The 13,328-nt window shown below is 36.5% G+C and overlaps 1 protein-coding gene across 1 annotated transcript in view; it reads left to right on the top strand.

Annotated features, from left to right (window-relative positions):
- Positions 1-13,328, top strand: part of LOC129228388 (serine proteinase stubble-like) — a 99,943-nt gene that overhangs the window by 76,306 nt on the left and 10,309 nt on the right. Inside the window, exon 3 of the mRNA XM_054863066.1 lies at positions 12,915-13,003. Within this exon, the coding sequence (XP_054719041.1) occupies positions 12,915-13,003 (89 nt within the window). The remainder of the gene's footprint in view (positions 1-12,914; positions 13,004-13,328) is intronic.

The raw sequence follows: 13,328 nt of genomic DNA, 5'->3' as shown, positions 1-13,328 counted from the left end.
CCTCCATATTTTTTTCCTTTTCACCTCAGAAACATCAGAAAAAAATTTTATTGCAATAAAATAATGGGAACCCGTGCCGACTTGACATCAAAGTTGGACCTGAAATCCTGTACGGCGACTACAGTGGGAAGATTGCTAATTGTATAATTCCTTACTACACGCGACATCAATTTATTTAAAGCATATATTTAACAACACTATTACACTACAAGAAACATCACTGCACATATTTTCGTTTCAATGTTTGCATTTTGCAGTCATAATAACTCTTCTGGTGCTCTCGAACGCAACGTAACACAAATTGTTTTAGCTCCTCATCAGCTGATAGCAAGTCATGAAAGTCCTGTATCATATTTACCGCTCTTACATCGTTTACTGCTCTAAGCATTGAGATCATCTCTTTTGCTTCAAGGAATGAAGTATTATTGACCCATAAAGAGGGACTCTCGTTGAGAAAACTAACATAAGTTTTTAAGTCTAGTGAACAATGACTGGCTTTTTGCTGATATGGAATCATCAATTGTTTTCTTTGCAAAATAATAAAATAACCGGTAACAAATGCACGATATAAATGAATAATTAAACAACTAAAGAAAATCAGTGTGCAAAGCTTACCATACAGTGAACCACAAGATCTTGCTTTGATGGAATGTATTTTTTCTCATGGGTCTAGAAGGCTTCTCTACATAAATTTGTCACCATTTTTTATTTTATTCCTTCCCTATGTGGTTCTCCAGGGAAACTAAAGACGCTCTAAATTACAAGCAAGCTGCTCTTCACAGGTTTAGAGAAACAGGTCACAGTGCAGATAGGCTCCAATATTGTAAGGCAAGGCGTAAATTTAATTATTTGGTACGGATTCAGAAAAGAGAGTTGGAGCAAAGACTGGCAGATAACATAAACAGGAATCCCAAGAGGTTTTTTGCATACGCTAATTCGGGGAAAGTTCGAAATAGTCATATTGGGCCACTGGTTGATGAGCACGGAATTTTAATTCAGGACCATAGTGATATTGCTAATGTTCTTAATAACTTTTTTTCGAGTGTTTTTAACGATAACTGTATCTCAACAGTTGACACCAACAAGACACAAGCTATAGTACAGCTTGAGGACTTTGTATTTTCCAGGGATGACGTTTTACTTCATTTGAAAAAAATTAAAGAGACTAATGCTCCGGGGCCAGATAATATTTATCCGAAAATTTTAGTTGAATGTGCAGAGGAATTAGCAGATGTAATCGCAAACATTTTCAATGCTTCTTATAATTCGGGGACAGTGCCAGAGGACTGGAAGCTGGCTAACATTACACCGCTCTTCAAGAAAGGGTCTAAAGGGAGTGCGGGAAATTATAGACCTGTGAGTCTAACTTCGGTGGTTTGCAAAATTTTTGAAACATTGATGAAAATTAAGATAGTAAATTTTCTACAGACTAATAATCTATTGACTAGTTTTCAGTACGGTTTTAGGAAAGATAAATCTTGTGCAACTAATTTATTACATTTCTATGACAAAGTTACCATGGCTTTGGACAATAAGAAGCCTGTAGATATTGTTTACATTGATTTTCAAAAAGCTTTCGATAAGGTACCGCATGTTGCTTTACTTAGCAAATTAGCTGATATAGGAATAGGAGGGAAAACTTTCATTTGGGTAAAATATTGGCTGACCGGAAGGAAACAAAGAGTAGTTGTAAGGGGAAATTATTCTAATTGGAGTGAGGTCTTAAGCGGGGTTCCTCAAGGATCAGTGTTAGGGCCTGTTTTGTTCATTGTCTTTATGAACGATATTCACAAAAATATTTCTGGGAACATGAATTGTTTTGCTGATGATGTCAAAGTTATGGGGACTGTAGAAAATGAAGAACAAGCAAATCAGCTGCAAGAGGATCTAGATCATATTACGGAGTGGGCTGATAAATGGGGTATGGCTGTTAATGTTGGGAAATGTCAAGTGCTACATTTAGGGCATGGAAATAAGTGTACAAGTTATTATTTACAAGGTTCAGTCATTAGTCAGGCAGACAAGTTACTGATCTGGGGGTCCTAATAAGTCAGGATTTAAAGTTTAGCCAACAGTGCAGCATTGCTAGCAACAAAGCCAATAAGATGCTTGGGTTTATCAATAGATCTATTTCAAATAAATCTAAAGAAGGTCTTCTGCCCTTATATAGAAGTTTGGTAAGACCCCATTTGGAGTATGCTGTTCAGTTTTGGTCTCCTTATCTTAAGAGAGACATTAATGTATTGGAAAGGGTTCAAAGGCGGGCTACAAGGCTAATAAGTGGACTTTCCCACTTAGATTATGATTCCAGGCTTAGAAGGCTAAAAATGTACAGTCTTGAGCAAAAAAGAGACCGAGGGGACATGATTCAGCTGTTTAAATTTATTAAAACGAAAGATGTTACGGGGCTAAAGTTTAGCACTGAAAACAGGACAAGGGGTCATTGTTTTAAGCTATTTAAATCTCAGGCTAACATGGATATTAGGAAAAATTATTATTTTAGCAGGGTAGTGGAACCTTGGATCAGCTTACCGGAAGAGGTGGTAATGAGCAAAGGAGTAGACAGTTTTAAGAGGGCCATTGATCTTCACTGGGGATTGTAAATTGACTAGGACCAGTCTAGCTGGGCCCAGAGCCTGTTGCTGGTCGTCACTTTTGTATTTGTATTCTTCTACCTCATCATCAAAAAGAGCTAAGACAGCTATTTCGTCAGATAAATACCATAAATGTTGGAGGAATTTTTGCGGAGCAGCTTTTGAAATAATTATGTCAACATTTTCGTACACTTTTAAAAATATCAAAAAGCACAAATCTTTGTTGAGTGCTTTGACTTCCAAAATGCATTGAAAAGCCATGGTTTCACGTATATCGTCACTACAAACAAGCCGACATCTGACAATGCTTCATTTTACTTCGTATCTAATTTTAGTCGTGAACTAAACAGTTATAGTTTTAGGGAGCAAATCGCTCGAGCCATCCATCGATCTTAATGCATGGCTCCCAGTGGTCTTATTTTAAATTTATTTTCTGTATCTCCACCTAAAAATGTGATAGACAGTTCTATCAACTCTCGATAGCCATCCTTAACCGTTACATTTGTAAGTTTAGCACAGTAAAAGACAAGTATATTTTCAAGTTCGGGTACAGTTCGAAACAACCCCGCAGCTCCTCTATAGCACTGTATTTTAGTGGAATCTATGTTTTTCCAAGACTCTCTGAGATTTTTGAAAGCTGCAATATCAAGGCTTCTTATGACTTGCTTAATTTTCGCTTCAAATACTGCCTTTAATACCAGTTTATATATATGATGGCGACAAGCAAAGGAAAGCATTTCTCTATGAATTTTTTGCGCAAGAAGGGGGAAAGTACCATTATAATGACCTGTATTGGAAGCTGTAGTATCACAATAGAGAATTTGAACTTTCTCTTCGAGATTCCAATCTAAAACTGCCTTCCAACAGACTGTGCCTTTTTTTTTCTGTATAATTATCCAGCTTAGGCGCAGCAATGAGTTGTTCCTTACATCAATATAAAATAACTATAGGTTAGCGATCTTCTGATTTTCGAGCACTCAAAGCTTTTATTCTTTCCTCGCGCTCTTTCTGCTCGTCGTCGGTTCTATTTATTTGAAGTGAAAATATTTACTTATCGGAAATTTATCAATGTTCCTCCCAAGTGCGTCTATAGTAGCTTCAAGAATAAGCACAGAATGTCATATACTTAACTGACACTTGTCCAATGCAGCAACTATTTTTGGAGTAATAAAATCGCTTCTCATTACATATTTACTTGTTCCAGGTTCTGATTTACTTGTTTCTGATTTACTTGTTCCAGGTTCTGGTATACTTGTTCCAGGTTCTGGTACTCTTCTTTCAGGTTGTGACATACTTGTTCCATTTGCAAGAAAATCCTGTCTTCCTCCATTTTGATTAACTAAAGTGCATCAGCATGTGCAATATCAATTTTTTTTTTTTTTAATTACTCACAAATTCTAATTGGCGCTGCCTGGATACTTCTTGTTGTTTCTTTGCATTTTTTTTTTTGTAAGTCTCTCCAAATTTGATGCAGGTTTTTAAGTGTATTCGCACAATTTGGCAAGGATTTTGTGGAAATGCGTATCTTTTCCCAAAAGATGATTCATTCCTGAATAGCGAGATTTGCACTTTCACTGATGGTTAAATTTACTTCTCGAATATATAAAACAAAACAGACAGAACTTGTTCGTTGGAGGGAAGTTTTGAGCCCGTAATTTGATGTTTTACTACTCCTATTAAAAATATCTCTCTTTTATCCAACTTCGCAATTCACTGCTATGTTTCGCTCACTGTGGAAGAACTATACTGCGCTCACTGATCAGAGTGTATTCGTACTGACCCGTTTAACGTTTTGCACATTGCCACGGATAAGCTCCCAGCATCTGTTTTTCTGCTTTGATTTGTTTTCTGATCACCATTTAGAGCTGTTTTGAGCTTCGCTAAGTATAGCGTCGCCTGCGTTCGCTTGCTTAGGAATACATGTGCTATATAAACGTTTAGGCGCAAGTCGGCACGGGTTACCGTGCTTCAAATTGCATGAAACTTTTTTTGCAACGGTTTTGATACAAAAGGAAAAAAATAAGAGGGTATGCTTTCAAAAAAAACGACTTTCATTTTTTTGGGACACCCTAATATTCAGTAAGTTGCCGCTCTATAGCCAGGGCTAAGGCAGAAATACATGAAATACACCGCCAGCTCAGTCAATTCCAGCCGAGGACTGCAGTTTCGCGCTTATTAGCACTACGTGCTTGTCCTATGCCGGGCTGATGAGTGCTAATAAGCACGAAACTGCAGTCCTCGGCTGGAATTGACTGAGCTGGCGGTGTATTTTCATGCATTCCTAGAATGTTGCATGCAAACTATACTATTAAGGATAACACAGGGGTTCCACAAAGAATGTGGACATTCAAAAGGATTCCACTTATCAAACAAATTAAGAAACCCTGATTTAGTGAAATCCCGATGTCTCTAAGTGGTCTAGTTTGCTGATATATAAGCAAAAGCAAGTCTCAGAATTTCCGTGGCAAACATAACAAGCATATGAAAAGTGATTAAACATTCATTAATTTTACTCCTTTCCTTCCCCTCGTCACAAATTTATAATTTTATGAACCTTCTTCTCCCCTTAAAAACGTGACTTCATTTGTGGACAGTCCCAAGACAGATAGAGTTGAACTAGATACTATTCAGTTTCCTCATAACAATATTGCAATTTTTAAGTGTCCGAATGTCCCTTCTCATCAGGCTGATGAGAAGGGACATTCGGACACATCAGATGAACGTATTTGTTCATAAACGTATTTTATCATTTCGGCAAAATTTAGTGTTCCATTGAACAAATTGATACTGCCACCTTCTCAAAAGTTTGCGTTTGGGGAGTCTCGGAGTTCTCCAAAACCAAAATGTTATCTAAGTCTGCGTTTCTTAATTTTTTTAAATAAGTGGAACCCCTTTAAAAAACCAGTTTTTTCGTGGAACCCCTGTTTTTTCGTAAGTAGTATAGTTTGAAGCAACATTCTTAAAATGTTTTATTTACAGTCAAAGTGAAAATTATTTCAAATAATGTCAAACGCAATTTTGAAAATTAACAAAATCTGAAAACAACTTTGACAACAAAATTGTAAAGTGTAAAATTGAAGTTTAAGTTTTAAAATTTACTATTTTAATATATTTTTAATTTTTTCTAAAAAGAAAGAGGAAAATAAAGAATGAGAGTTTCGTGGAACCCTTGATTGATCTACATGGAACCCCGAGTTCCGCAGAACACAATTTAAGAAACGCTGTTGTAAGTCATGGGTTCCCAAAGTGGAAGTGAGTTGAATCAACTGAAAAATTGACTCAACACAATGGGATGAGAATGGTAGCGCCACATGTGCCTGGCGTGCCTGAAGTGTTAACTGTCGTGTGAAGGATGACGGGCGATTCCTTCACATTTTTATCAGGTACTGATATCCACCCGTTCGTGGGCTCCCATGATCTGCGGTACCTTTCTGGGGGTAGACTTGCCCCAACCATAGTGTTAAAATTTACAATCATTTAATGTTTAAAACTGTATGGTGTTAAGTTCTTCTCTGAATCTTCTTAATTATATTGCCATGATAGCAATCTAAGTTAGGTACAGTCGACTCCCGCTACAACGCGATTCGACTTACGTGAAATGGTTATAACGCGAACTTTTTAAATTTATAGCTAACGCCAATTTCTCGTCCACAGCACGAATAATGTTTGAAAGAAGTATCGGCCAGGGGCGGATGGGGCCGGCTGGCAGCCGGACATTTGCCCGGTGGGCCGCCTCTGTTTGGGCCGCACTGAATTTTACAATTGAATGGTTCAAAATAAAAACAAAAAAGATTTTACTTTTTTTCACAATCTTTCTTCCTTTTGAAAAAAATTAAAATAAATGTCTAGGGCAATATCAAAAAATATAGTACATTTCTCAATGACTTATAAGAAAATCGCTGCAAGAAAAGTAATGGTTACAAAATTTAAAAAATATATAAAAAAGTACAAACTCATGTTGTGTGCAATAATATGTTTTTCTGTGTGTCTGTAAATTCATCGGCCGATAAGATTTTTTTTTTTTTTTTTTTGCATAACTGCCCAGGACCTTGTAAGACCCCAACAGCTGCTTCTAGTTCCTAGGGGACAATAAACATGTCAAAGTAGGGCCGTCGCCAGGCTGCTAATTTTGATTTAATGATGAACAAAAAAGAAAAGAAAGAAAGAAAATGGTCTCTGTATTAAAAAATTGAAATACGTTTTAATAGTAAAATAACTAGTGGAATTCTAGCGACAAAAAATATTTTTTTTCAGCAAAATTTTAAAAGAAAATGCAAGATTTGAAAATTAAGCAATTAAACCTTTGAACATAATGAAGAACAAGTTGTTTTTTACAACTTACCTAATTGAATTTCGTTGAATTGAATGTTTCGAATACTTGTTTTAATAAAAAAAAAAGTATTCAGTACATTGTACAAGAAACCCAAGACATGCTTCAGCTTATTACCAAAAATGAATAGATAAATAATCATGACAGTTTCATAGGGGCTGCCCCGCCGAAGCATGATTGAAATAGAAAAAAAAAAAAACCTTCCATTACAAGCTTTGCCTTCAATTTATGAGTTGAACCGTACCATACTACAGACACTCGCTGGTGAGATCAATTTACTTGATCTATCAGTTTGTTGGAGCTCTCAGCTTCAATGAGATGACATCTGCCTCCAGCTCGGTTATTCACTGTTCCAGACTGATGAGTTCTAACAAGAACGTATCTGCAGTCTCTAGATGTGATAACACGGCTGTCTGGTATATTGCAAGTACTCACACAAGTAGTTCCAAAAGTTTGAATGTTTAAAACGAAAGTAAAACAAATATTTGTCTAGATATTCTGGGGGCACAAAGCCGTAGCCAGATGGAAGGGGGGGGAGGTTCACAGGGTCAGAACCTCCCCCCCCCCCTTTTTTAGTTTCCTATTTTAACTGAAAGAGAGTGCTCAACCCCCTCCTCCAAACTTCGTAAGTATGGGGAAGGGGATTAAAAAAACTACATTGAATTGAAATAGCAATGCTAAATATTATAATATAAACGTGTAATATGCATAAACATTGCAACAAAATAATTATTTTTAAAAAAAATAGCTGGGGAAATTAAATGCTTCTAAATTTATGACATTTTCTATACTACGGCTAATGTTAAATTGAGGGGTCATTGATCAGCCTCTTAAAATTTGAGCAAGATGCTAAAACTTTTACAGCATAATACTATTAGTAAGTCTAAAAAAATAGGGGGAGTCCTGGACTCTAGCTGAAAAAAAGTTCTTTTGAACCACCCTAATGCCCCCCCCCCCCCCCAATATTACCAAAGATCGTCTAAACTTTTGTTTTTAGGGCTTCAATTTGGAAAAAATTTCCGCTGAAGCACCCCGAAAATTACCGAAGAAGGCCCCCAAAACCTCTCCCCCCCCCCCCAACATTACCGAAGATGTTCTAAAATCTGCATTTTAAAGCTGAGATCAAAATATTTTGGCGGAATGTCTCTCTGCCTTCATCCCCCCCCCCCCCCGTCTCGCCAAAATGATTAAAGATTGTCTTTAATTTAGTTTTCATGGCTTAAATTTCGAAAATTTTCCGGGAGGAGAGCTTTTGGAAACTCCTTCCCCTAACAGCATTGAAAGTCAACCGAAATAATGTTTTTGGAGCTTCAATTGCGAAAGTTTACCGGTCACCTTAACGTTACCAAAGATGGCGCATTCTAAAGATTTCAGTTTCAAAAAAAAAAAAAAAAAATCCCACGAGGGATTGACACTGAAACTCTCTTCCCCCTAACATTACAAAAGATCGTTTAAAACTGCGTTTTTGGAACTATAATTTCGAAAAATCCCGAACTCCCCTTCCCATAGCATAATAACTAGGTGATAATCAAAAGTTTGGGTTTTAAAAGATACAATTTCAAAAAAGAACCGGGGGAGCGCCCCTGCACCTCTCTTTGCATACCAAAAGTTGACATCACCAAAAATTTTCTAAAACTGAGTTTTTAGAGCTACAAATTAAAAAAAAAAAAAAAAAATTGGTTGAAGAACTCCCGAACCGCCCTTTTATTAACGTAATTAGAGACATAACAATTACAGTTTTACAATTACCCTCATACCTCTTCTCCCTCTAACATTACCAAAGATCGTCAAAAATGCGTTTTCAAGACTACAAATCCTTAAATTTTCCGCGGCAGAAGCCCCTGTATTTAAAACCCATTTGATATAAAAAAGAGTCCTTCAATTTCATAGACTTCCTTTTTTCTTTGACTTTGGAATGGCCCTGAGAGTCGGATCATGCCGCGGCAGCAACTTCTGGCACTAATCACTGATCCAAAAGAAGGTTTTAACTTTTTTGACAAGACCAAAGATCGTCCAAAATTAGGGTTTTAGGCTCTTAATTTTAGAAAATTTTCTGATCCGAGTCCCCAATCCCTGCTATCTTCCCTAATAGCACTAAAGGTAACTTAAAATTTCATTTTCAGAATTTTGATTTCGAAAATTTACGTGAAGAACAGCAGCTGTTACCCGCCCCTTATACCGTCGTACCAAAAATAATCAAAAATAATTTTTTTTGGACTTCGATTGCAAACAGTTTTTCCTGGGGAACCTACCTATTTTCCTTGTCTAACGTTACTAAAGAGAACTTCAGAATGTGTTTTAAGAAGGGAAAGTTCCTAAATTTCCTTCTCCTTCCCGTAAACTCACCCAAAGAAAATTTGTAATGCCATTTTTAAAATCTTACTGTCAAAAAGCACTCCGAACCTCTACTCTTCTCCCCCAACATCATTAATAATTGACCTTATAACTTCGAAAAATTTTCAAGTTATTGCTGCCATTTCCTTCTCTAACGTGAAATTGCGACTAAAATGAGATATCGAACCCCTGGCAGTTTGGCATGCATTTCAAAATATTAAAAATACTCCCAGGTGTGCTCCTCCCTTACAAACAATATTTTGGGCGCGCCTGACCTTCAAAGCTCATGAAAAGTGATTGGTGGTACATATTACTATTTCATGTTCCAACTTGAGGGTCAATTAAAGATCCTCCTGAAATTTCCGAGGAAGCATTTGCTCACATTTAAATATATTACACATGTGCTTTTAATTCTCTAATTTCTAAAAAATTCTAGGGGAAATCTTCAAATCCCTCTCCCGCAAACGTCGCCTGCGGTCATCTACAAATAGTCTAACACCACATTTTCGGAGCTATAATTTCGAAAATTCGCCGGGGGAGTGCCCCCGGATCCCCCCCCCCCCTTGTCTGCACAAATACTATACTTTTACTACAGTCAAACCCCGCTATAACGAACCCTCAACGGACCGATGAGAGATCGCTATAACCGGGGGTTCGCTACATTCGATTTTCCAAAAAATAGTCAAAATTCGGGTAATATTTTACAATAATAATCATCATAATTGCACAATGACTTAATTAGTAGTTAGGGTAATAAAATTAAGTTTTGGAAATAACTAGTAACTATATTTTACTCAATAATAAGCAAATTAAAATTTTACTTTTTTTTTTATTTATTAGTAGCATGGAAGAAAGACGTTATTTTCGGTTGAAAACTTTTATATGCATATCAATTTTTTTCTCAACTACTGCAAAAGAATCCACAATATGTTTGTCAATGTTTTCAGTCGCAAAAAAATTGTTCAAAATATTTACAGCTGCTTTTGCAGCAGAAATGGACCCAAGGTTTTTTGTTTGATTTATAAACTAGAGAGAGTTTCTTCACGTTCTTAAAGCACCTGTGTTTATTCGATTTTCCAATAACCAAATCGTTTTTCAGAGCCAGTCATGTTAGCACAAATTAGTGGTTATCCGTGTGTTGGAGTGTTTTCCGCCGACACATTTTTCACCTTTTAACTTCAATGTTTGATTTGGAGTCAGCTTATAAAATAAGCCCGCTTCGTCGGCGTTAAAAATATCCTTTTCGTCGTAATCTCGAATGATCCGGCCACACATTTTGCATCCAATCCTTCACATCAGAAGAGCACACACTTACAGCTTCACCCACAACTTTTCCACTAGTTATGTTGTGCCGTTTCTTGAATCTATCCAACCACCCGTTAGAACAGACAAACCCTTTTTCATTAGAATGTTCGGCAAATTCATTTGCCTTTGGCTGCAAAATGGCTCCCGTTATCGTACATTTCTGTTCCTCTGCAGAGTGAATCACTTAAATAACGCTTCGTCTACATTTTCCCTTTCTGCTTTTCGCATTTTTTTACAGCCGTTTATGTTTCTTTCATAGGCAGAAACAATTGCATCACGGTTCTGCCAAATAGTGGCTACAGTAGATTTTGAGAGCGAAAATTTTTTGCAAAGTGAGGATTGGGTTTCGCCACTTTCTAATTTGCGAATTAATTGCACATTTTCTTCAACAGAAAATGCTTTCCCTTTATTTCCACTGGCCATGATGATTTCTACCTAGTTCACACGATTATCCGCAGTGGAAATTAAACTAAAAATACGAGTGACCAATAATCTCGTCCTCTGACTAAAACCAGTTGAGAAAATTGAGGGAGCTTGAAAACCGGCTCGCCCCCCCCCCCCCTGAAGAAGCAGCTGTTCTTGCAAGGAACAATAAATGAGGAATGTGATTTGGACTAGAGATTTCCTAGAAAAAGGGTTGAGAATTGTAGAAGATGGAGTTTGCTGAGAGAACAATTGCTAATGAATTTCATTGGGGCATGTGCAAAGAAGAACTTGAAAAATCAGACATTTTAGGATCGTTATAGTCGATTTTTTCGTGTTTCTGGATCGTTATAAGCATATGGAATTGTATTAATGACATAGGGCTTCAGTTCGGACCAATTAAAAGGTTCGCTACAACCGGGAGATCGCTATATCCCGGATTCGCTATAGAGGGGTTTGACTGTATATGCAGGTGTTCGTGTTACTAATTCTTTCTCACCATATTCATAAAACGCAATTTTCCTGATTATAGTCCTCAAAATCTAGTGATGACTCTTCATAAACTTATGGAAGCTGGGTCTGCTCTTTCTTACATTTGAAAAAAAAAAAGGAGGAGGGGGGACGTCCCCTCTTCATGGAGCAGCTCTTAAGGCTCTTCTATACCGTCCATCTTGGATTTCGACGCTAATGCTTTCTCTACGAGAAAATCTGCTACCTATTCAAAGCATAATTCGAGAAATTACTGGAATATTTTCATGCGGTTTGTTTTAAACCGATGGCTATGACACAGAACTGGAAATGCGCTTCTTTATTTTTTCTGTGGTTATTTTGAATTTTTTTTAATAACATTTAAAAACTTGAAACGACTATTTTCACACGTTTGAACAATGATATAGAAAAACGGAAAAAGGAGCGCAAGAGATTGAACATTTCTCTTTAAAAACATATTTTAAGTTTATTTCTGCTAAATACTGGTTTCGTGAATATTATGACATATGTTTAGCATCACTGACAGCGAAAGTTCTCACACCAAACTAGTCTACACATCGCGCTGTTAGTGCATCAAATAACTACTCAGTATCTTTCATTTATCTTTTTTTCATTCTAAATATTAAAGTTGATAAAATATAATGGCATCTTAGTGCGCGGTTTTATTTAAAGTTTGTAAAGATGGGAAGAAAAACAAAGTTTTTCTGACAAAAAAAAAAGCTAAGATTCTAGATATTTTAGATATGCTTTGGTAGTTGTTCAAACTACGAGACGTCAACGGTAGCACGACATAAATATGAGTGAATCTACCACACATACAATTAAAAAGTCGAAACAAAAAGATATCCATAAAAGTTCAGAACTTAGTTCCAATATTGAAGCTTGGAGAGTAATGTCTAAGCGAAGTAAATACTATGAAAATGGAAGCTGTTCTTGTATTGTGGTTTAAAGATAATAGGAAGATGAACTGTTGCCATATAAATGGAAACGTATTAAAGAAAAGACAAAGCAACCGTATCTTAAAAAATGTATTAGATAATAATCTGATCATGGAGTATAAATCATCGTCTTCTTAATTTTTTACTCACAATTATTATTACTAATCCACTGTGAGTGCCGTGTTGTTTTATTTAAGTCTTTGATTATTTATTTTGTGCACCTTAAAGTATTTCATGTTTAATAAAACAGCTTTTTTTAATTTTTCAATCCAGTAAAAGTTTAGTTCTTTAAGTAAGAAACTATAATTTACAGTTGAGGAATGCTTTAAAGCAGTCTGAGAGATGTTTATAAGTGTCTAAAAGAATTTGGTATGCTTCTAAAAAAAATTATGCCTACATTTTTCCACAACGCGAAATTTCGACTTACGGGAGGAATCTTGGAACGCATCCCTCGTGTAAGTCGGGACTCGACAGTATTAAATATTTTTTCATTTCTTCCAGGTATCTGTTCGTCTACTAACAACCCATTACTGTGGAGGGGCGATTATCAACAGGTACTGGGTGCTTACCGCTGCTCATTGCGTTAAAAGGTATGTTGAACAGTATTCAAATGTAAAACAGTTAAATTACAACAGGTTGAAGCTACTCTATAAACATTCACAAACTTCAGCATTCCATAGATTACATCATTTTATGGATATTTTTTAGATAATTTTAAATCAAACGACAGGATTGATTTTGCACAAGTTATCTTCGGCCCTTGACTGTTGGTGTGCTAATCATCGAAAGAAACCTGACCTTGAAAGTGCTCATTTCTTCATGATGGGGAGAAGGAGGGAGGTATTACAGCGTTTGTGCAAAACCATTCGCCAAAAGATCACGTGATTGCGATCCGAAAACAATTCATGCTGACAG

The sequence above is a fragment of the Uloborus diversus genome, chromosome 8, assembly GCF_026930045.1.
Source record: "Uloborus diversus isolate 005 chromosome 8, Udiv.v.3.1, whole genome shotgun sequence".
NCBI classification, from domain to species: domain Eukaryota; kingdom Metazoa; phylum Arthropoda; class Arachnida; order Araneae; family Uloboridae; genus Uloborus; species Uloborus diversus.
This window is presented reverse-complemented; position numbering and strand designations above follow the sequence as displayed.